Source organism: Trichechus manatus, unplaced genomic scaffold, assembly GCF_000243295.1.
Source record: "Trichechus manatus latirostris isolate Lorelei unplaced genomic scaffold, TriManLat1.0 scaffold00007, whole genome shotgun sequence".
Classification (NCBI taxonomy): Eukaryota; Metazoa; Chordata; class Mammalia; order Sirenia; family Trichechidae; genus Trichechus; species Trichechus manatus.
The window spans coordinates 10376236-10401864 of record NW_004443943.1 but is presented as its reverse complement, the minus strand read 5'-3'; the positions used below and the strand labels follow the sequence as shown (position 1 = coordinate 10401864).

General features: G+C 37.9%; 1 protein-coding gene across 16 annotated transcripts in view; it reads right to left on the bottom strand.

Annotated features, from left to right (window-relative positions):
• The window catches only part of PCDH15 (protocadherin related 15), an 803588-nt gene that overhangs the window by 198850 nt on the left and 579109 nt on the right, over nucleotides 1–25629 (bottom strand). For all 16 annotated transcript variants that reach the window (XM_004369889.1, XM_004369890.1, XM_023739508.1 and 13 more), the window contains 3 exons: nucleotides 21862–22167; nucleotides 20264–20488; nucleotides 11693–11809 (listed from right to left, as the gene is read on the bottom strand). In XM_004369889.1, coding sequence (XP_004369946.1) covers nucleotides 11693–11809; nucleotides 20264–20488; nucleotides 21862–22167 — 648 coding nt within the window. The remainder of the gene's footprint in view (nucleotides 1–11692; nucleotides 11810–20263; nucleotides 20489–21861; nucleotides 22168–25629) is intronic.

Here is a 25629-nt window from a genome sequence, read left to right as displayed (position 1 = left end):
CTTAGGGCATCAACAAAACAGGGGCACCAGTTGTCCAAAGCAAAGATCCACAGATGCCAAGCAGACAGGACACGAGGAAAAGTGAGCACCACAGTGGAAGGGAACTGGCAGGGCACTAAATAAAACTGATGCTAGCTCCAGTGCATGAGAATGTGCAGGCCAGAAATAAACTTCACACAGGATCATGAGCGCACCCACAAGCAAGGTTGTTCAAGCTATGAGGCCCCTACCACTTCAACACCTTTGTTGACATGTGTCTCCTACGGCTCCCTCCGGTGTAATTAAAACTCCTTATCTCGGCAGGTCTCTTGGGACTATACTATTTCTTTCTAATAAACAAGAGGTGGATATGGGCTGTCAAGTCTAACTCTTGCCACAATCACCCAATATGCACCTGGACCCAACACAAGGGGTTACCAGGCAAGGATGGATTATGTTAATAGGTAACAGGTCTCTGATCCATTCTGAGAGAACCATCTTGTACTTCCATGTCTGCTGATCCAACAACTCTAGCCAGGGGGGTCAGAAATGCTCTTTGCTGTGATACAAACACACAAGTATGCTCTTGTGCACGTCCTGGTAAACAACCAATGGGAACTAAGTCCCAGATGACAGGCAAAGTGAGGGAACGCAAATAAATCGACCACGGCAATGAATTCAGTCATGTTATTTTTTTGACTGTACAGCATTTATGTATAGAGTTATGGCCTAAGTTTTGTAAACAATAATATTTATAATTCTAACTTTAAAATATGTTTGACATATATGTGGACACAATCTAGCATACATTTAATACAATACTAATACGAGTAATAATTTAATGTAATACTAACATAGCAAATGTCCAAAAATACTGGAAATATTAACATTCATCTAACACAAAAAGTTTTAATTTATGTGTCAAGTGAGTTTCATTTTTTATTGTCCATTGCATGGGACACAGTGCTTGATATTACTCTACATATGCTAATAAACGAGGTATATAGGTAACTCACACATCCTGCTTGAATGCATGAGTAAGCAGAGGAGGGGGCACTACAGATTACCAGTGTTTAGGGCCCTCACATGCTTTAATATGGCCCTGCTGCTGCCCCTGGGAACATGTAGGGGGAATGTACACATTCGGTGAGATTTTTCCTTCACGTCAAAGCTGTTAGGGAGATAACCAAGAACTGTTTTCACCATGCATGTCAACCTGTGAGAAACTGAGACGATGTAGTACCAGCCTGAGTCCCTCTGATCTCAGATACTTAATTAGAAAGAAAGCACACCATGAAACAGTTGGGGCTTGATCTTTAAAACGACAATGGGCTATAATTAGATTTGAAAGTGTAAATGGGTACAGAAGGGAAGGTTTTACGAGCAAAGTTTATACGTGATTAACTTCCAGAAAAGGCTTCTCTAAGGGTTTTAAGAATCTGTTCTTTTCTTTTCTTTTTGTGGTTTATAGATTCCTTCCAAGAACAATTACATTGTTAACATTACTTGAGATCAACATTAGAGTTAACTGTTTCAGCATAAATGTTGCTTTTCTAATTTACAAAGTGCGATGCTTACTCGGGGTGAAGAAGCATTTTTCTTTTGCTAGAAATTGAAATGTTTTTGAATAATTTTTTTTTTTCTTTACAAAACTGTCACCTGTGCATCAATGATTTACACCATTCTTTTGGTGAAAATAAACCTCTTGGAATCAGAGTCCCAATACACTTAAACAACAATTCTTTGAGAATAAGTTATGGTAAGTTATAAGGGTCAAAATATTTTCTTATTTTGCTTCAATCTGGTTTCACACTACTTTGTTTTAGAAATGACATTTTATTAGCTAAATGGAAAACAACCTATGTAAATTTAAAGCTGATAGCTACTCACTGTTATCAATCCAACTATACTTACCTAACAAAATTATCATAAAAGCTTTTGTTCCACCAAATAACTAAAGTTCTGAGGGTCTTTAGAATGTAGGATAGATTCTTAGCTGAAGGATGTATACCTGAGATAGAATAAAAACCCAAGGGACTTATCAGAGCATAGCTTGAGGATATTTTAAAAATATTTGAATATGTCTTTTTAATTGTGAAACAGAACTACAGGCAATAAAAGTGTTACCTTTTCTTGTCTGTCTTTAGTAGTATAAAAATATCCATAGGCCTAAATACCACCCACACTTCCATTACTCCAGGGAGCAACATTTACCTAGGTCCCAAATACAAATTTCTTAATGCAAATATGGTCATGTCTCTTCTTCCCCCAACTCAAGTACAAAACAAAACGTAACAGAAACAGCAACAACAAGGAAAACCCAGCAGTCATTTATTCATCTATCTTAACTACATTCATGAATTCCAGTCATGAGCTAGGGCCTCTCCTATTTACCAGGTACAACTGTAGGATGTAGATAATTCACGAGTTACTGGAGGTTTGATTTAATGCCTGACATATGTAACTTCTCATTCCATACCAAAAGTCCCCAAGGAATTAGTCTCCTTTTCATAATTCATGCAAATGCGCCTATTCCTCACTTATGACTATCTTGTTATCCGACATTTTGCATTTATGACAGTAGAAAAAAAATCTACTATACGACTACTTTGCACATTAATGAGGAGTCTAGGCAAGAGGGGGTGGAAGTAGTGGGGGCGGGATCTATGAGAGGGAGCGGGACTGCGTAGGTGGCCTGAGGCTGGTGTTACCCGCCTCGGGCAGAGAGGCTGGGCGGGGTCGCAGCAAGTGCGGGGCAGATGGTGTCCAACCGGAGGGAGGGGAGGCCAAGCTGCGAAGAGACAGCGGGAACCGGGGTTACAGGAGTCTGGCGGAGGGCTGGGAAGTCTCTTCTTCCAAAGAGGCCTCTCTGCCACCTCTGCACCCTCCTCCAGAACCAGGTGGCTGGGCCTTACCTGCTTGCACGCCCAGGAGCCGCCCACCACCAAGGCCCGTCCTGGGGCGTCGGGGCTGGAAGACAGAGAGGAAAGGCTCTGGGGTCCTTGCGGAGTCTGAGACATGGCAAGGAGATTGCTGGCCTCTGCTGCTCTGGAGGCAGCGGGCAACCCCCCCTACCCTGGAGGGCTCCTCGGTGGTAGGGAAGGCATGAGGAGGAAGGGGGCACTCTGTGCCATGCTCATCCTGAGACGCACTGGAGGCACCCAGTGAGCACTGAGCTACCGGGGAGGACAGCGGCACTGAAGACTGGGCGCAGTTCCCACTCTCGCATAACCCCAATTTTCGCATAAGGATCTAGTCTTTGGAACTTAGGCCATGTCAATAAGTGGAGTAGGTGTATATATATCGTAAATATATTGCATATGTATATGCAAAAAAGAAAGTTTGTCAAAATTGTTAATACTAAACATACTCCATTTACTGCCTTATTTTAAACAAGACTCTTTTAAGTTCTTAAAATACATTAAATAAAAAGATCAGTGCAAATTTGAGATGTTAAGCTTCCTAAGTTCTTCGTACTTAACTCTCTTTGAAATGAGCAAAATATGAGCTCCTTTTAATTATCGCCATTGTTCATATGCCTGTGCTCACCAAGGTCACTATTTGATCAGGCGTTTATCCTGACTGCAAAAAGAACTCCTGCAACAAAGGGTTTGGCCTGTAGTTTCAGAAAAAATAAGAAATATGCAAATAAAAATTACACTTGCAGTTTTGTTTTGTGGAAGTTTGGAGTGAGAAGTCTCTAGTGAGTAGACAGAAAAGGTTAGCAATTTTTAATATCCAAAGTGATCAGTCATTCACTACTCATGTCTCCTGTGAACTATATAATGTCAATGCTATCACAAAAACAAAGCAGAAAATAAGTCCTAACAGCTGTAATTCAGTAGGAAAAAAAAAATCCCCAGAAGATTTTTTTTCTCTCTCTAGAGTACTATAGTTTTGCGCAACATGCATTTTATAATTCTTAATTTATATTCAGCAACTATGATCTCTCTGGCTTTTAGATCTTACCCAGTTTCTCCATCTGATACTTCAAAGGGTTTTGTTGTTGCTATTTTATAGTTTAAAATAGCTGGTTCGCACTTCATTCCAAAAAAACATGATGACTTGAAAAAGATGTGGCCAACCCCATAGAAATGAAAATTATTATTGCTGACAGTAATAATACTTAATACAAACTATGTACTCATGAGAAGCTATGCTTAGTATTATATATGCATTGCCTCTTTAATTTGTATAGCCTTCAAATCACCAAACTGAGGCTTGAAGAGATTATGAAATTTTCCCAGAGTCTTACATTAACTAAATTTCTAAGGCTTTTACAATCCTGAAGTACATAGAAATAACTATTAATTTACTCATTTATTCTATTATTTAACTAATATTTCCTAACAGACTGCTAAGTATCAGGAGTAGTATTACACGAGGAAATAGAAACTCTAATATAAAGTTTTGATCCCTTCCCTCAAGGATCTTAACAGTCTAGTCTGGAAGAGAGACCTCTAAATTAGCATGCAGTAACAAGATATATACTTATAGCCCCAGGAAGTGAAATTGACATAGCAGCCCTGAAGGATATTGTGATCATTAAGGTTGTGTGTCAGATTGGCTGGGCCAAGATTCTCGGTGGTTTGGTAGTTATAATGTAGTTTGGCAATTGCATAATGATGCAATCACTTCTGTGATGTGATCTGCTATAATGTGATCACCTCCATGATGGGATCTGCTGTGAGTAGCTAATCAGTGGAAAGGGAATTTCCTTGGGGGTGTGGCATGCATCCAATATATGTGGACTTTCTAGCAAAGCTCTTTGGTTTTTGCTCTGCTCTGGATCCTGCATTCGGCTTGACAGCATCTGACCTCCAGTTCTTGGGACTTGGGCCAGCAGCCTGCTGTCTTACTGGCCGATCTTGGATTTGTCAGCCTTTGCAGCTATGAGCCACCAGCCTGCAGTCTGACCTGTGGGTCTTGAGTTTGTCAGCCCCTGCTGACATTCTTCAGGAGAAGTCTCCAGCCTGATGCCTGACCCACAGACTTGAGACTTGCCAGGCTCTACAACTGCATGAGCCATTTCTTTGAGATAAATATCTCTCTCTCTCTCTCTCTATATATATATATAAATACACACGCTTCACTAGTTTTGCTTCTATAGAGAACCAGTCTATGATATTTGGTACTAAGAATGGTTCTAGAGAAACAAAATTTTAAGGATGAGTTTTCTAAATTGGATCTCAAGTCTGGTTAGTCTTAAAGATGTTAATGACTCTGTTTCCAGTAGTAAAGAGGGCACTCCTAATCCATGGAGTGAAGTAACAATAGAAACACACAAAATATCACTACCAATAGATCAGGTATTGGTGAGAGGCGAGGCTCTGAGTGATTGTATGTTTGACATCTTTCTACAGTTTTGTCATAGTAAGTATAAGGAAGCTGGTTGGTTGGTCCTACTTTCACTAGACAAAGTGGTGATAGAAACAGATAAGCTCAGGGCTTCAGAGTCAAAGCTCAAGCACTGCATAAATGACCTCAAAGTTTCCACTTGTGCCTTGAAAGAAAGCCTTATTTCTCTAGTAACAGAGCTGATATTGCCAAAAACCAAACCCAGAGTCTTATTGTAAGAGTGGCTGAATTACAATGCCAACTGAATTCCCAACCTCCAGTGGTACCTGAAGTTAAAGTGACAGCATTGATCGAGAAGAAATGGGATCCTGAAGCTTAGGATGGGGACATATGGGCAGATAATCAGGAAATTGGGGACTCTGCACCCCTAAATTCTGTTGAATCAATCCTGCCAACAGAACCAGCCCTCGCACTCCCATCTGAAGAGATTACTCCATCTTTGTCTGCTAAGCCACCTTCCCCAGTAAAACCATTAGCCCCTCCACCCACATCTGATGCGATTAACCCAGCTGTGTGTGAAGAGCTTCTGTCTGAGTCATTGTGTGGGGCATCACCTGAGGCAGATGGTTTACAAGACAATGTTGAAGGTTCTAAAAACACATCCTCACCACCCATTTTGGCTTCTAGACCTATAACTAGACTGAAGTCCCAGTGAGCCCCAAAAGGTGAAGTACAAAGTGTGACCCAGGAGGAGGTACACTACACTCCAAAAGAACTGCTTAACTTTTCTAATATGCACAAACAGAAACCTGGGGAATATGTGTGGGAATGGCTGTTAAGGGTGTGGGATAATGGTGCAAGGAACATAAAGATGGATCAATCTTAGTTTATTGATATGGGCCGACTAAACACACATTCTTCATTCAATGGTTCGGCTTGAGAGGTTAGGGAAGGATCTAATAGTTTATTTGGTTGAGTCACTGAAGCATAGATTACACAGTGGCCTACACTAAATCAGGTTGAAGTACCAGACCTGCCTTGGTATACTGTAGAAGGTATCCAAAAGCTTATGGAAATTGGCATGTTAGAGTGGATTTATCAGGTTAGACTCACAGATCCATACTTGGAGTGCCCAAAGGGCACACCTTTTAGCACAATGGTGAGCAACAAATTTGTAAAGGGGGCACCAGCATCCTTGAAGGCTGCAGTGATTGCTATTTTATGTAAGTCACATTTGACAATGGGAACTGCCCTAACTGAATTAAGACACCTAACTACAATGGGGAGTCCTGGTGGCACAGTGGTTAAAAGCTCAGCTACTGTCCAAAAGGTCGGCAGTTCGAATCCACTTGCCACTCCTTGGAAATCCTATGGAGCAGTTCTGCTCTGTCCTATAGGGTCGCTGTGAGTTGGAATCAACTTGAGGGCAACAGGTTTTTATAGGTTAACTACCATGGGGCTAATTGGGCCCCACCGTGGTAGGGACCAAGTGGTGGCACTCAATTGACAAAGACAAGGTGGGTGTGGTTACCGTAATGGACAGTAGAGTCAAAGCAGTAATCAGAATAGTCTGACTCACGTGGACTTATGGCATTCACTACTTAGTCATGGTGTTCCTAGGAGTGAAATAGATAAGAAATCTACTAAAGATTTACTTGATCTATAAAAGTGGAAGAATTCTAGGTCAAGTCAACAGCAGTCTCACTCAAACTGCCAGAATAGAGAGTCCTCTTTCCCCAGCCACTCTCGTCACTGCCCAATGGGCTCAGGAACAAAGTGGCCATGGTGACAGGGATGGAGGTGATGCATGGGCTTAGCAACATGGATTTCCACTCACTGAGGCTAACTTGGCTACAGCCACTGCTGAGTGCCCAATCTGCCAGGAGCACAGACAAATACTGAGTCCCGGATATGACATTGTTTCTCGAGGTGATCAGCTAGCATGCTCATGGAAATCCTCATCCTCATGGAAAGGGCAGCATTTTCTTACTGGAATAAACACTCTAGGTATGGATTTGTCTTCTCTGCACGCAATGCTTCTGGTAAAACTACCATTTGTGGACTTATAGAATGCCTTATCCACCATCATGGAATCCCACACAGCATCACCTGAGATCAAGAGACTCATTTCACAGCAAATGAAGTGTGGCAATAGGCCCATGCTCATGGAATTCACTGGTCTTACCATGTTTCCTGAAGCAGCTGGCTTGATAAAACAATGGGATGGCCTTCTAAAGACACAATCACAGTGCCAACTAGGTGGCAATACCTTGCAGAGTTGGGGCAATGTTCTCCAGGAGGCCGTATATGCTCTAAACCAACATCTAATATATGATGCTGTTTCTCCCATAACCAGGATTCATGGGTTCAGGAATCAAGGGGTGGAAATGGTAGTGGCACCACTCACTATTACTCCTAGTGACCCATTCACAAAATTTTTGCTTCCTGTCCTCTTGACCTTACGCTAGGTAGGTTTAAAGGTCTTAGTTTCAAAGGAAGGAGTACTCCTACCTGGAGACATATCACTGATTCCATTCAACTAGAAGTTAAGAATGACACTTAACTAAGAATGCCACTTGGGCTCCTTATGCCTCTGGATTAATAGACAAAGAAGGCAGTTACCATATTGGCTGGTGTGATTGACCCTGATTACCAAGAGGAAATCAGATTGATATTACATAATGGAAATAAAGAACAGTATGTCTGGAATGCAGGAGATACCTTAGGGTGTCTCTTAGTATTACCATGTACTCTGGTTAAATTCAGTGAAAAACTACAGCAACCCAATTCTGCCATGACTACTAATGGCCCAGACCCTTCAGGAATGAAAGTTTGGGTTACACCCACCAGGCAAAGAACCACAAACAGCTGGGTGCCAGCTGAGGGCAAGGGGAATATGGAATGGGTAGTGGAAGAAGATAGTTCTACATATCAGTTACAACCACGTAACCAGTTGCAGAAGCAAGTACTGTTAATTGTCATGAGTATTTCTGCCTTGTATATGTGAATCAAATACTTTTGTTTTCCTCATTTATAAAGATAAGATATAAACAGGACTAGTGCGTTTAGGTCATCTGTGTGTTAGTTGTATCATGTCAGGCACAAGTATAACTTTATAATTGTCTTTATTCAGAGATTATGTATGGTTTAAGGAGATGTGTACTGATGCCAAGTTGACAGCAGGTGGCCTATGATGGTTAAAGTTGTGTGTCAACTTTGCTGGGATATGATTCTCAGTGGTTTGGAGGTTATGATGTAGTTTGGCAGTCATAATGACGTAATCACCTCCATGATGTGATCTGATGTAATGTGATCACCTCCATGATGGGATCTGCTGTGAGAAGCCAATCAGTTGAAAGGGAGTTTCCTTGGGAGGTGTGGCCTGCATCCAATATATGTGAACTTTCTGGCAAAACTTGCTGGCTTTTGCTCTGCTCTGGATCCTGCATTTGGCTTTTCAGCATCTGACCTCCAGTTCTTGGGACTTGGGCCAGTAGCTTGCCATCGTATCTGCTGACCTTGGCTTTGTCAACCTTCGCAGCCGTGAGTCAGCAGCTTGTGGTCTGACCTGTGTATCTTGAGTTCTTCAGCTCCTCTACTATGTGATTCAGGAGAAGCCTCTAGCCTGACAACTGACACCTCACCTACAGACTTGAGACTTGCTAGCCTCTACTACCACATGAGCCATTTCCTTGAGATATATCTCTCTCTCTATATATAAAAATCCTGTTGCTGTCAAGTTGATTCAGACTCATAGTGACCCTATGGACAGAGTAGAACTGCCCTATAGGGTTTCCAAGGAGCGGCTGGTGGACTGGAACTGCCGACCTTCTGGTGAGCTCTTAACCACTGCACCACCAGGGCTCCTCTCTCTATATATAGAAGGAGCAAAACCAGTGAGGTATGTGTATATATATATATACACCTCACTGGTTTTACTTCTCTAGAGAACCCAGCCTAAGACAGATATGAAGTTGAAACCATTTTTTTTCCTAATTAATAAATGTTTATAACTAAGAGAGTACAAAACATTTGACCAAACACATCCAAAATATACTCATTTTGTCTTTATGGCACCAACATAAATGATAATAAGAGTAAAAATCAATCATATAAATATTTCTGAAATTCATATATTATTTATCTTCTGAAAATTTTCATGGAATGAACTTTTGGAATGACACGGGTATAGTCAAACTGTGACTATACTAACTTACGGGACCCAATTTGCAGCAATGATTCAAAAGTTCAACGCTGAGTAATAACTATACCAATAGGTTGTTATTCTTACAAGGATCTAAACAGAGTCTGACTAAATATATACTCACTAAGTGAAATTGTGGTTGTTAGGTGTTTTTGAGTCTATTCAGTCTCATAGCAACCCCACATGACAGCGTAGAACTGCCCCATAGGGTTTTCTTGGCTGTAATTTTTACAGAAGCAGATCACCAGGTCTTTCTCAAATGTAAATGCAATAAGCATGCTCAATATTCCAAATCGAATGAGTGGATTCCACCTTTCATCTACTCAAAAAGCCAGCATCAGATATTAAATGTCAAAACTACTACTGGGGATGCAAAACTAAAAACTTCTTCCAAGGAAATATTGCATTTGAGTCTGCTAAATTTCTATAGAAGAGCTTTAGGGTGGGAAAACAAGGAATTGTCTCTAGATAAATGTTCTATATAAGTAATTTAACTTCTTTATAGAACAGACATCAGACCAAGACAACCTTTCTCATACAGGTGGATGTGATCTGAATGTCAAGTCAGGTACGAGGTTGCAGGTACCAAATATGGAGTGAAATTTGCTGTCCATTCTAAGGCTTTAGGGTCTGACCCACATGAGTGAACTGAAGCGCCATTCTTTTAATCTCTAGTCATCAATGCTGTTAAACATACACTACCTTAAGTTTTGTGCTAATGGAAGTGTCTCATAAATGTGAATATATCAAAATGCTGTGATTGTTTATGCTCATTTAGTACAGTACACTATAATTTCTATTTGCAGTTCTGTCTTTCCTATAAAATTGTGTTTCTTGAGAGAAAAACCTGTTAGCACAATAGCCACCATGGAGCTGGTGATCAAAGTTCCTGTACTGAGTAGAAATGAATGCGTATTCCTAATTGCAAAGTATATTGTTCCTGTGACAGTTTACTTCAACAGACAAATCACCAATTTCACATTCATCATTCTTTACTAGTGTGTTCAAGGCTATGAAATTTTGCCTATCATGTGTCCCAAGATGCAATAAGTCAGTTTCAAAGATATTTTAACATGCTCAAGAAAAGGAGCTTCTGAGTTAAAGGTCATCACTTTCATGTTAACATTATTATTTTTCAAGACCTTATAGCCACAATAGACTTTATATGGCTTGTCACAATTGAAGCTGAAGAATGTTATTACTGCCATTCAGCTTTTATTAAATAAATAGCATTGCAGAAATACTATTTATATTAACAACAGAAAACAGAATGTCTAAATCACTTAATAAGATTTAGGATTTTTTTTTTATATTCTCACTTTTCCAAAATAGTCCATTTTTTTTCTTTCATTTATAATTCCCTGGAATCTATCAGCCACTGATTCATAGTGTGAGCCTACTCAAAGTCTAAATTTAGATCTCCACCATTCAGCTCTTATGAGAATAAAAAACTGATATTTATAAAGCACTCAAGGTATTTATAGAAAGCAATTTTATACAGATACCATTACTTCTAGACACTATTTTTAATACATTAAGATAACATCATTATGGAAAATTCACATCACTTTTGTTCCAGTAATGTTTATATTAAAAACTATCTGTCTTGAAAGGTAATTTGGGGTATATCAAAAGAGACAAATTGTCTGTAATAAAAAGTCTTTTAAATATATTATAAAGCAATATTTAAGCTTTTAGTTTACCAAAATAAATTTAATATAATTATTATGCCATATATTGATTTAGTTTGCTATCAAAATAGCCATATATTAATAATAAAATTGAAAATATGTAAGTATAACCTATCCAGACAAAGCTCAGCTTACACTGTCCTAAATAAAGAGTCCAAATGATAGTGATTGCAAATGTAGACAGATCTTTCCACATATATTTATCAATTGTTGTTATTAGTTGCAGTCAAGTTGATTCCAACTCATGGTAATCATTAGCGCCAGATACATTGGTAAATAGCAAATTTTGAATTCTAGTAAAACAAAAGCATGCGCTTGATAGTCTAAGTTCAATAACAATCACTTGAAACATGTCCTGTATCTACAGACGAAAGAGGCCACAGTGCATGAGAAGTACGAGAGTGAATAGAGTGAAAGCGACATGGGAATTTCACTTTGTTGTCCTGGGAATTGGGTCATTTATGAGTGCTAAAAATTTCCTCACTGAAGTTCAGAGTATTAATCAGTGTCTTCTACTTACCGGAGGGTCTGCATCTTCAGCATAAACGGTTGTGATAGGTGTACCCTTGACTGCGTCTGGTGCCACCATCCCTTTATAGATTCGTTTACTAAACACTGGAGGATAATCGTTCATATCCTGTAAAACACAATTATGAGTTTAGTTCTTCAGCTGAAACCAGCTTAGAGACACAGTTACTAGATCCACTCCTTCTCTTCATATCACACAATCCATTTGCCACTGTCAGCCTACCATTCTCTCAGTTCCGTTACTCTCACTTCAGACTGGCACCCCAGAGGAAATTGCCAGAGTTCCTATACAATATTAATGTGTGTGATATCAACTGAAGGCCATTCTATTCTAGTAAGCAGTCTGCAACCAAGAAAATACACCTTCTAGAGACTGAAGTGATGCTTATGACAGAAACTTTCTCTAAGATACTTCTAACAGCATGATTTAAAGTTTTAAACTTTGAAAACAAGAACAGATTTCTCAAAAAAGTGTCATTCTATGAGACAAGTGTAGAAAATGATGTTTTTCATTTGTTTTTTTCTTGTGTCTTTTTTTTTTAAGCTTCTATTTGTTTCTGTTGAAAACTGTAAATTATTTTATATACTCAACATAATGCCATGATTGGAACATTTCAAATGCAAACTGTGAAAGAGCCTTTGATGCCTTTTAAAAAATATAAAATGATGAAAGGATGGTTTTACTGTAGCACACTATAATAATGACACATAGAATTAAATACACTTGCAGACCAAAGAAGGCTCTCTGGTTGTGCAGTGGTTAAGCACTTAGCTGACAACTGAAAGGCTGGCAGCTGAAACCCACCAGCCACTCCACAGAAGAAAGACGTGGCAGTCCACTTCCACAAAGATTACAGCCTTGGAAACCCTATAGGGCGGTTCTACTCTGTTCTATAGGATTGCTGTGAGTTGGAATCAACTCAACGGTAATAAGCTTTTTTTATAGACAGAAAATAATGTTAATGTACTTAAAGATTTTTCAAAGCAATTTATATGCATCATTTTATGTTACTTTCACAATTTGCTGCTTTAAGTGTATTATTACTCGCATATGTAACATTAAATAAATATTTGTCAAGTGCTTCTCATTGTTATGACTCAGTGCCAGGCACTGGGCTACTGTGGTGGCTCAAGAAGCTATTCTTGCCTTCATGACACTTAACGGCCATTTAACAGATAAAAACACTAATCCACAGATAGGTTAGTAGCTTTGCCTAAATTAATCTTCTTATGTGACATAGCCAAAATGATAAACCAAGTCCCCTAAGAGCAAAACCATTTTTTTTTTCCTGAACCATTTTATCGCTTCTGGAGAATTGCGTATCAGGCTTTTTCTTTCCTCAATAAAAGATGTTAGTTGACAGTGCTGGTTCATATTTTTAAAATGTACTGTTTTCTAATAAGTATAGCCTGCAGCATTTTGGAGACTTTAGGTCAAGCGTATCTGGCCCTTAGCTCAGTTTCTTAATTATCTATTCCTCCTCTCCAGGCCACCTTTTTCTCACTTGGTATTAAAAACAAAACAAAAAGTTCTTCTACATAGTCTTTGTTATTTGCTCTGATACAACAATTTTCTTGTATAATGTAAATTAGAAATACACTAACGGATCGTAAACTCTTCTTCAAAGAGGTCAGGGTAATTATCTATTACACTCAAATGAGCTTGCTTTTATGTTCACAATAGAGTTGACTTCTGAGTTGTGAATATGAATAAACCTGCAGACTCTAATAAGAGATAGATCTTGAACTGTATGCAAAACTGCAAAATGAAAGAAATATTTCCTTTGTTTTGACATAGAGTATTCACAATCTTTTCTATGAAAAAAGAAGACTTCCTTTTTAAATTATAAATCTTAGAATCTGAACAAGTAAATAAACAGCGCTAGGGAGCACAGTTTCTCTATAATGAGGGCAGTGTTGAGTATTGATCTTAAGGTTCCAGGCAGGGGGTAAATATATAAAACACTTGTTTGCAGACTTTCTCCTGCTTTTTTCAAGAGTGCCAATTAATTTAATGACTTAATCTTGTAACTACAGTGGTGGAAATCCTCTTGCACCCCTTAATTGTAACTTTTGAAAGACAGAAAAGGAACCCAACATTGCAATTTTTTTCCATACATAAACTTCCAAAGTCACGTAGCTCAATATGCTTGCATGTTTTTTTTTTTTTTCTTTCTGTTTTGTTTTCAGGAAAAAATTAAGAACTTAATGCTACAAGGCACCTTTTGGAAAACATGATTTTTCAGAAAAAAATGGCATGCGCTTTGCCAACTATATCAAAACAGCCATTAACGCTGCTGAGTAAACTGGCTTTTTTTGCTGAGAAAGTATTTGCTAGATCCACCCTTTAACGAATGCACAGTGGATGATTTTATAATAGGGCCTCACAAACTGATTAGTCAACAAGCTAAGGCTGTAAATAAATGAATACCATTAACGGATTTAGATTATCCCTCCTTTGTTTGTCTTTGACAGGAGGAAGAATAAATCGATGCAATTTGTGTACCAGTATTTCTTTTTATGGTCCCATGTTCATATTTTGGGGTTACAATCTTATTGTGGTTAAGATGTGAAACAAGTTGCACATAGTTCTTCCACAATACATTATTTCAGATGAGAAGGTTTATTGAAATGCAATGCCACGAGCGTAATCAATAGTTCACTATATTTATACTTCAGGACATCTGAAGAAAAATACATAAATCTGTTTCTGTATAAATGCTCTATTATGCAGCAAATTAAAGATGAGTTCTACTCTCCAAAAGCATACCTTTTTCTGTTGCCTGTTATTCCACTAGAGGGTAGTATTGGCAAAAAGAATTGTTTCCTCTTCAGCTCGCTCCTTAAAATTTTGTCATTAAGACACATAATAGTTTGCTTACCGTGGTTATAATTTCTGTTAGTGTGAATAAAAATTGGTATTCATATTTCAAAAGACTATTCTGAATGTTACCGTGGTTCTCAACTATAACACTACCATGTTCTTCCTAAAGACAAACATTATTATACTAGTAAAGTTTGTAATACATTTCCAGGTATCACACAAATAAAAAATGTGTTTCATTTATTTTCTTCATTAATATCTAAAATAATCACAGAAACCATTTTTATTTTGTTAGACCACAGAGCAGATTTAAGCAATCTTTCAATGCCCACTTGCTGGTGAGTTTACAAATCAATGACAAGTTCAAGTTCCACAAAAAGTAAAGAGAAATCCATAATAAAAATTTTGCTTTTGTGGCATCACAGGTAAAAAGAAAGAGAAAAAAACCAAGCAAAGAAACAAATGAAACTGTTCTTGATAAGAGACTTTTTTTCCTGATATAAGAGAACTAACAAGGTACAGTCAGATCATCTTTTTAAAAATGATGAAAATATGTTGAATATGCACAATGCTGGCTCTTCTTACACTCACGGATGCTCTATGAGGAGACACAGGTGGTATGAGCCAGTGGGTGGGATGCCTTCAGTTAGTTATTCTGTAATACTGTCTAACATAAGCAGTCCCCAGCAAGTTGAACTGTTTGGCTGCTCTGCTCTCCGAAATCCCTTAAGGCTTACTGCGCTGATAGCCCTCTTTCTTGGTAGATGACACAACTATTTTTCCTCTGCCTGTTACCAGTTCTGTGTTGCACTACCAGAAACCCTGTTTGTCCCGATGGCTGTTTCTCAAAGTATCCATCTTCTGCTGGCTTTCTTCTTCTTGGTTTTGCCACTTGGCTTCGTATCTCTTCTGATTTCTCGCCCTTCTCTTATAAGACTTCTGTTAGTAGAGTCAAATAAGACTGCGTCTCCACCCAACCCAATATTTTCTATTTTGCATGGGGCACTCTTAAACATAAATCTTCAAGTTCTCTCAACTTTTTTTGTTCATTAAAACCTGCACCAGAAGCTTCTTGCTTAGCTGCCTATTATTGCTATTTTTTAATGTTTTTTTTTTTTTCCTGAGTTTGGAGCTATTCTGGATTCTTGGGGTAGCATTCCTCATATAGAGGTTATGGAAGTTATGCTTTACCACAAATAGCAAAGTGTACACAATGGCTTTCAGTATCACAAATACTGACGGGACTTCTAATGTGCATCAGACAATATTCTAGATGCTTGGGAATATGGTGGCAGCCAAGAAATGGTGCCTGCTGGTACTGAGCTTATAGTTTAGTGTGGAAAACAGAAATAATTAAATTAACAATTTTGAATGTAATGAATGTTATGAAAGAGGAAGTTCAAGGATGTGATGAGAATGTACAGCAAGGAGTTTAACTAAATTTAACATAGGATTGTCCTCAGTTGCCTGTGCCCTGTTTACTTGTGTACTCTGGCAAGTAAAATAGAACTTCAAGATAGATGGCTATTTGATCAAAGACTCTGTAGAAGAATCCTAATGAAAAAGGGGAAAATGCAGAACAGGATTTCAAATTATCATGGGCTCTTGACTTTCTGGAGCCATGGAGGGTGACTGAATCCTTAAATTATTGCTCTGAGATAATCTTTAAACCTCAAACCAAAAATATCTCCTGAAGTCTTCTTAAAACCAAATAATAGTTTAGGTTAACCGGTAAAGAATGTCTGCCTGGAGCATTGTGCTCTTTCAAGATTTATCTATATAGGATCAAACTGACAACAGCAACTCAAAAGATTAGATAGGAAACTTAGCGAGCAGTGAGTTTTTGTTAGTGGGGGAGGTACAATTCAGACAAGGAGGGTGAGAATGGTTGCACAACTCGAAGAATGTAATCAGTGTTACTGAATTGTATTCTTAGATTGTCTCCTTTTCCTTTCCTCATTTTTCCTTCTTCTTTTCTCTCTCTCAGTTTCTGACTAGCTCTGACTTTTTAACCATTCAAACTCTAGTCAAGGACAGAAAGAATATAGTTTTAAATTTGTATTTTCTCCCCTAGGACCAGATAAAACATTTTACTTTTATTTTATATCACTTAAGAAATAGAGGATACCAGTTGTCCCTTAATCCTTCCTTTGGAAATCATGGTTTAGGAAAAAGAGGTACCAAAAAAAAAAAAAAAAGTTGATTCCCCAAGAGATTTTGATAGTTCAAATTCCTCTTCCCAAAGACAACCTAAGGGCTGAGCAAAATACTGATGAGTGAAAGCATTTTAACTACCTGAAAAGATGTATTTCCTACCCACTGAAACAGATACATTTCTTAAAACAGACACAAAATGGAAGAAGTCAGTTATTGTGGGCACCTGAGAAAGAAGAAACCCAGGCAGCTTTAGGGCATCTAAGAGTGGAAGTGACTTATGTTTCCCTTTCCAAGGTAGAATTTAGGAAAGAAATGATATCATGTACATGCCAGCAGATAGGTCTGGGCAAGGTGTAAAGAGAAGGCAGTGGCATAATTCCTGTGCACCACTCTGATTACAAGATTATCTAAACTAAGGCAAGACCCAAAGATCGTATAGTCAGGAACACTGATCTACGTGATAAATACAGTTATGCTAATTGTATGTTGGCGAACTCTGTAACAATTTTGTGTGTTTTCATATAAATATTTTATTACCAAGAAAAATTAATAGCAAAAATTAGGTTATTCATCAGTTAAACAAGCAAACAAAAACCCAAGAAACATGATTATTTCTTATTCCATCAATTACACATTTGTAGTGTCATATAGAAATGAGCATTGTAGGAAAGTTGCCTACGAACTTGCGTATTTATTACCCTATACACAGATAACCCTCTACTGAAAGCACCCTTCAAGAATTGGAATTGTTCCAGAGCTTTCTCTTATTCTAGGCAGGAATGTAATGCACCTTTCAAAAGTTTTTAGGTAGCCAACAAACACCCGATGATGTGAAATTTTCTTAAAAAATTATCATAGGTTAATTCAGCTAAACAACTCATCTCACACCATTAGACTCTAATTCCAGGCATCTCAAGATAATAAGTTAAAAGGAACTCATGGGAACCAATTCAACTTGAAAATGTAATAGCAACAAAGTTTAAATGAATATAGGTGCCTATTATTTCTGCATAATATCCAGGATCAAATAAATTAATAAAACTGGTGAGCCAAGTAACCATAATCCCATTCAGCTATTATACATTTCTAGCGATTCATAATGACTACAAAATGTATAAATAATTCCACTGTAGAGTAGACCAATGTGTGGTTGACAATTATTGTATTCCAATTCAACTGTATGTACCTATAACTACACATTCAAAACTCATACAAACTTGCACCATTTATCTAAGTTCATAGGTTTTTTCATTCATTTTTTACTCAGGAACTTGGTCTCAGCCCTCTCCTGGGAAAATCTGAGCCATAATCATCAATCATATATTTTTTTGGTAGAACATAGTGACATATGTGAATAAAATGTGAATCAAAATATCTGTATTAATAGTGAAATTCTTTTTTAGTGAATTAATTACTCCCATTCTTCTATTTTATTCATGGACTTACTGAAACTTTCCATAAGCTTCTTTGTAAAGTGCTTTGTTTATCATATAGATTGTCTCCTTTCCTTTCCTCATTTTTCCTTCTTCTTTTCTCTCTCTCAGTTTCTGACTAGCTCTGACTTTTTAACCATTCAAACTTTAGTCAAGGACAGAAAAGCACTTTAAGAATATAGTTTTAAATTTGTATTTTCTCCCCTAGTACCAGATAAAACATTTTACTTCCATGTACTATGATTATAAAAGCACTTTTATTTTATATCACCTAAGAAATAGAGGACATTTAAAGTCATTTTTTAGTACCATAACCAATTAATACAATGACTCAAGGAGTTTATTCACGTATACATGAAACGGAAGTGTTTCTCCATGTGTGATACTCAGATATCGGTATCAGAATCATCTGTGTGCTGTTCTCTAATGTTGCTATGATGCTTCCCATGGGAAAGGTGGTCCACTGGGGAAGGAGCATAGGTATCTGTGATGATTAAGGTTATATGTCAACTTGGCTAGGCCATGATTTCAGTGGTTTGGCAAATATTGTGTCATCATTCTCCATTTTGTGATATGATGTGAGCAGCCAATCAGTTAAAAGAGGAGTTTTCTTGGGGTGTGGCCTGCATCCAATACATATGGTATGTTCTGGCAAAGCCCCCTCTTCCTTAATCTTGCATTTGATCCTGCATTCACCTTGTCATCCTCTGACTTCTGGTTCTCGGGATGTGAGCCAGCAGCCTGCTGCCTGACCTGCAGATTTTGGATTTTCCAGTTTCCACAACCCCATGAGCTAGCAACCTGCCCGCTGACCTGCAGATTTTGAGTTCATCAGCCCCTGCTACCACCTGAGTCAGGAGAAGCCTCCAGCCTGCCACCTGATCCATTGATTTGGGACTTCCCAGCCTCCACAATTTCATGAGCTATTTCCTTGAAATAAATCTCTGTCTATGTATTTATGGGTCCTTGGTGGCACAGTGGTTAAGAGTTCAGCTACTAACCAAAAGGTTGGCAGTTTGAATCCACCAGCTGCTCCTTGGAAACCCTATGGGGCAGTTCTACTCTGTCCTATACAGTCACTATGAGTCATAATTGACTCTACAGCAATGAGTTTTTTTTTTTTTTTTGGTATGTATATTTATATATATGCTTCACTGGTTTTGCTCCTCTAGAGAACCCAGCCTAAGACAGCATCTGAAAGCTTAGCATGCAGCCCAGGTGATCCTTATATACACTAATATTTGAGAACTGATGAATTTACATGGCCTTTTCTTAGGTCTTCTTTTATTTACAGCCTAAGGTATGCTTTAAAAATTGCTAGAAATCTCAGTGGTTGGAGACATCCATGGTAGTTCTGGCAATCACCTGGCACAAGGTACTATAATGAATGAGATAACAGACCTGTAGATGTTAACAAAGTCCCCATGATCTTCAAAACGGCTGAGCCAGAACGTAAACCCAATTTTGTCTGACTACAAAGCTTATTTTATTTTGGTCTTGGGTTTGCAAACAAAACTACACTAATTTGTTCTGATGCCTTAGAGCTCTTCATCTTTCAGAGTCAAGTTTTTTTTTTTTCATTTATGGTTTGGGTTAAGTTATTATTACTGCTGCCGTATAATTTCGGCCAAACTATAGGCCAAAGTAATTATGACTTGAAGTCACCGTAGCTAATTGCAGAATCAGGTAGCTAGTCTTTGAACTCTTTTTTAGTGCCTCTTTCAAATTTGTCTTTTATTGTTAAATAATATAGTTATTTGTCAAGTTTTTATAAGCTACTTCACATTCAAAAATCCATGCCCTAGGTCTGGTACCACTGTTGTACTATGAATTGTTGCCGAAATCTTTTATAGTGACAATATAAAAAACAGAAGGTACATGTAGAGAAAGCAAAAGTAGGCAACCAGAACAAACCAAAAAACCAAACCCACTGCCGTCGAGCCAACTCCAACTCAGTGACCCTACAGGACAGAATAGAACTGCCCCATAAGAGTTTCCAAGTCTGTAAAACTTGGAAATCTGCCACATCTTTCTCCCCCCAAGCAGCTGGTGGGTTGAAACCAACGACCTTTTTGTTAGCAGCCAAGCGCTTTAACTACTACACTACCAGAACTCCTTAGGCAACCAGAAAGGAAGGTATATTCCTTACCTTCACTATCACTGTGACAGTAGCAATACCAGGTGGCATTGTTCCATAAATATCAAAGGCCTCCACCAGAAAAGTGATAGTTGCTTCTTGTCCTGGAAATGCCTCATAGTCCAAACTCCTTAAAAGGGATAGTTCTCCTGTAAATGGATGTAGTGCAAAAAAGTGCTTCACTTCTGGGCCTCTTATCCGATAAGACACATTTGCTCCAAGGTCAACATCTTTGGCCTGTAATGAGTTAAGCAAAGGATGGTCATATCAACGGTGTTAACAAAACAGAGTAATACAGGATTGATGTAAGTCACGTGACAGTGCCCAGGATGGCATGAATGTAACGATGACCAAAAGGCATGTTTTTAGAATAAAGCAATTTAGTTAAGCAATTAGAGGGGAGAGAGAGAAAAGGGAGAGACTCATGAGATTTTGTCAGAGTTGATTTTATTTCTGTATCTATTTTACTTGAAAAAACACTAATTAAAACATTTATATACAATAGTAAAGGAATAAATAAGGAGCCCCAGTGGTACAATGGTTACAGTGTTCAGCTGCTAACTGGAAGATCAGTTAACCCACCAGTCACTCTGTGGGAGAAAGATGTGGCAGCCTGCTTTCGGAAAGATTTACAGCCTTGGAAATCTTATGCTGCAGTTCTACTCCGTCCTATAGGGTCACTATGAGTTGGAACCGACTCCACGGCAATGCTTTTTTTTTGCTTAAATGAATATTTGTTCATTTGAATTATGGAAGATTTAAATACTGGCTCTTGAAACTGTGCTACCAACATTCAAGTTGTGGATTGCAGATGTGGGAGGGACTAGAGTATTTGGTTTTTTTCCAGAATATATTCATATATCACCGGTGTCAGAATCAAACAGGGGTGGTTGTTAAAAATGCAGATTCTGGGCCAATAAATCCTACTAAATCAGAATGTCCAGAGTTTCTGTTAATGTGATAGTTTAGAATAGAGAAGAGATATATATAGGTACCAAACCAAAAACCTTTCAGTTAGCAACCAAGTGCTTTAACCACTGCATCACCATGGCTTCTTATATATAGGTGAATACTATTAAAAAGGAGAGTTAGACCCCTGGTAGAATGCCTGTTGTATTTTAAAAGTGAAAACAAAAAAAAAGAGAATAATACATATAGTAATATCCCATGTTTGCACATATCCATATGTACATGTATAATATAATATATATAATTTTTCTGAGTACAAAGATAAATATGAAAGAATATACATGAAATTTAATACTGAGTATTTGGATGCATGAGGAGGTGGAAGATATTGGCTTTTTCTTTATAGACCATTATATTTTCTGAATTGTTACAAAAAACATACAGAATTATTTTTGTATATTAAAAAAAATCTACACACAAAATGTGTTATTTTATTTCTTACAAGTGTACCTTTTCTCCCCTTAAATTTTGGGATATCCATAAAGTAGGGTTGCTGGATAAAACACAATACATACTAATACATAAAATTTATTTATTGTTTATCTGAAATTTAAATTTAAATGAGGGTCTTGTATTTTTATTTGCTAAATCTGACAACCCTATCATGCAGAATTTATGACATTAATGCTTCTTTCACACACCTCTATTCGAAGGAAGGTGGTCCCAGCTGGCAGATTTTCTTCAACGATGACAGTGTAAGTTGAATTGGTGAACACGGGACTATTATCGTCAATATCCAAAACCTTGATAGCCAGCGTTAGGGTTGAATGACGAGGGTGTACCGCTCCATCAGTTGCCACAACAACAAGTTCATAGTAGTCCCTGACTTCTCTGTTAAGTTTCACTGCTGTGTAAATGCTCCCATTAGATGTAATGCGAAAAAGATTATTGAAGTTACCCAAACTATAGTACACTTGGCCATTTATTCCAGCATCTGGGTCTGTTGCCTAAACAAAATGAAAAACAAAGAAATTCATATAATAAATTTTGTTATGCTGCTGGTAAATATTGTCTTGCCAGAGGGGAGAGTTAATGGATTATGGCATATTTCTAATCAAATATATATATATATATATTTCATTAAGGAGAAAATTTTTAAAAGATAATGACAATACAATGTAAAGTCTAAAACAGGAAAATAAATATACTGTTTAATTAATGTTGTCTATTCAAATGAGAATATATTAATGACAAAACTAATTATGACAGAGAAAACAACCCATAATACAAAAATACTGAATTTTTTCCTGTATTATCTTTTCTTTAATTGATTTTAAATTCTAAAATAAGAAAAACATATATTTAGTTCTTAATTTAACATAATTTTATTGAGTGACAACTTAAGATTCTATAGTTGTTTCCTGTTTCTGAACTTTATGCTATATTGTTATCTCATTGAATTCTCATTATGTTCTTATAGGTAAATATCATTGGTCTCATTTTACAAATGAGAAAACTGTAGTTTATTGAATTTAATTATATTTTGTAGGGTTATACAGAAATAGAAAACTATCTCAGTGCTCCTGTTCTTAGTGCAATGCCTCACATATTAAAAAAAAACAACTAATAAATAATTATGGGATTAATGAATGTCAGATTGAATGGAACTGAGATTTGAAACTATGTCTTCTTTAAAACCCAAAACCAAAGTACATGTACAGTGTTATGAATTGAACTGTATTTTTCAAAATGATATGTTGAAGCCCTAACTTCTGGTACCTGTGAATGTGACCTTGTTTGGAAATAGGGCCTTTGAAGGTCTCATTCCCTACCATGAGATCATACTGGAGTGAGGTGGCTCCTAATCCAATCTGAGTGGTATCCTTGTAAGAAAGGAGAAAATACACAGACAAAGATGAAGGGAAGATGCTCAAGTGAAGACAAAGGCATAGATTGGAGTGATCTACAAGCCAAGGAAGTCCAAGGATTATTTGAGTCACCAGAAGTTAGGAGAGAGGCATGGGACAGATTTTCCCTCAGAGCCCTCAAAAGGGATCAACACAGCTGACACTCTGATTTCTGACTCCTAGTCTCCAGAACTATGAGTCACTAAATTCTATGAGTTAAAATTGACTCAATGGCAACTGGTTTGTTTTTCTTTAGTATAAATCACCCAATTTGTGGTGATTTATGAATGCAGCCTGAGGGAACTAATACGTACAGTAAATGGGAAATACTATAGATGGGCTCTTCTTTAATATTAATATACAAATCTCCAAATAGTAACAGAATTGTTGATACTATATAAACTTATATTCACCGAAAACTTTAAGTCATAAAATCACTTTGCATCAAATAAAAGCAACTGAGTATTGAGTAAATTTTATCATTGAATTTTGTGATAATTTATCTTCCCTAAAATAATTAACTATGATATAAACTATAATATTTTACCATCAAATACTGTGCATTTTGTATTGAATAACTCTATAACTGGAATCTATCTTAGAAGCTGTGAAATGTTATATAATTATGCCTCAAACTTTCACCAAGGAAAGGAGGAAAAACAAAACGCTTGGTTTCATTATGAGCCAGGGACACAATAATCACTTAATGTCCACAAAACCTGAAAAGCTGTATTTTCTCTTCTTTAACAGCATATGCGTAGCCACATATCCAGCTTCACAAACACTGATAGGTGGGGTTCCTGAATGCTTGCGCCTTGTTTGAAATGATAAGGTCTAAGATGTGAAAAACATATAACTATGCTCCTTCTCTAGATCTTAATTCCAGACATTCCAGCAGAATTTGTTCCTTTTACTCATTAAAATGCAAATGAGAATCCTGAAACCCTAAGCATCAAATGAAGAGATAAATAACTCAGCCAAGCACTGAAGGAAATAAGAAACTGACCGAGAACAGAGAGCGAGGAGAGATACATGTAGATGTCCCCTATCAGGTACCGCAGCACGGATCCACTATCTTGGACTATTATCGGATATCAGTGAACAGGGGGTACGAGAAAGCAGCTTCACAGAGCTTCCAGCAGGAGATAGAACAACCAGTAACCAGCGATATAGGCTTTCCCATCCCCCCACCCTTCTTCACCCCTACATAGCCTCCTCTCCTTCCTGCAGCCACAGTCTCTTGTCTGGGAAGCACCAGCTTCACCCTGGTGTCACTTGGATTCCATCTGCCCGCACTGGCCAGCTCCCTGAGTGCCTTTTGTTGGCTGCTGGTGTTGCTTTTTTCTGCTTCTTTAGACTTCTTCCTTACCTCTCACCACCTCCCCCTCCTTTCTCTCAAATACCTGGCTCCGTGCACCATCTTTGCTTCTTCCTGAAAGGCTGCGAAACACCGCTTGACTGTGAAACTGCTTCACAGCCTGTGCCACCACGGTGGTGGAATCCCTGGGGCTTTTTTGTTTGTTTGCTCTGATTTATTCTGCTTTGATTTGTTTGTTTGTTTTCTTTTTCTTTTCTCGGCTTGGGAGCCCCTTCTAGCCAGGCAGTACCATACGGCTTGGAAGCTACTCCCTTACTCTGTGCAGACGTACAGGGACATCCCTGGGGGCATTTCTTTTCTCTTGTTTTTCTTTTTTTTTTCTTTTTTTGGTTTTGCTTTTTTTGTGTTTTTGTGGGTTTTTTTGTTTCTTTGTTTTGTTTTCTTCTCTCTCTTATTCCGTTTTTGTCTTTCTTCATTTCCAGTCTCTTAATTTATTCATTTTTTTATTTTACTGTTTGTCTTTTTTTTTTTTTATTTTTGTTTTTCCCCATTTCTCAGTCATTCATCTCTCCACTCCAACAGAAAGCTCCCTTAGCACTCTTTTTTGTTTGTGTTTACGTTTTTGGCTCCTGTTCCTCTCTTCCCTCTTTCATCTTTCCCATACCCATCTTAGCGCCACACATTACAATCTACCCCCCACCCCATTCCTGCCTAGCTGCACCGTGTGCTGAACATCACACTCTGAAGCAGCAAAGGCACGGCCTACTGGAACCTGCCCTGCACTGATTCGTGGTCCACACTGTCAGCCCTGGTACATGCCACAAGCAATCCATCCCTGTAACTCACCTTCAGCTGGACCTGTCCTGCTCTACCATACCTGAGTGACTGACCCTGCCCATTGGAGAAGGAGGTGAAAAGTATCATGCTCACAGACAAGCAAACAACAAAGAACGCACAGCCCACCTGCTCAGACACAACAAAATAAAACAAAAAAGCAGGAAGAAACAAACATATCTACACTCAATAAACAAGGAAAATAACCACTGAATGCCCTGAAGAGAGCAGACAATATCCAAACTTTTTCAAAAACAGGAAAGGATGGTTCCAGTAACAGTTCAAAATAAAACACCAGATGACCTTCCAGTAGAAGAAAAGGCACTAGACCTAACTGATAGGGAATTCAAATCTCTACTATTCAGAATTATCCAAGAGTTGAAGCACAAAGCAGACAAAAATGAGGAAAA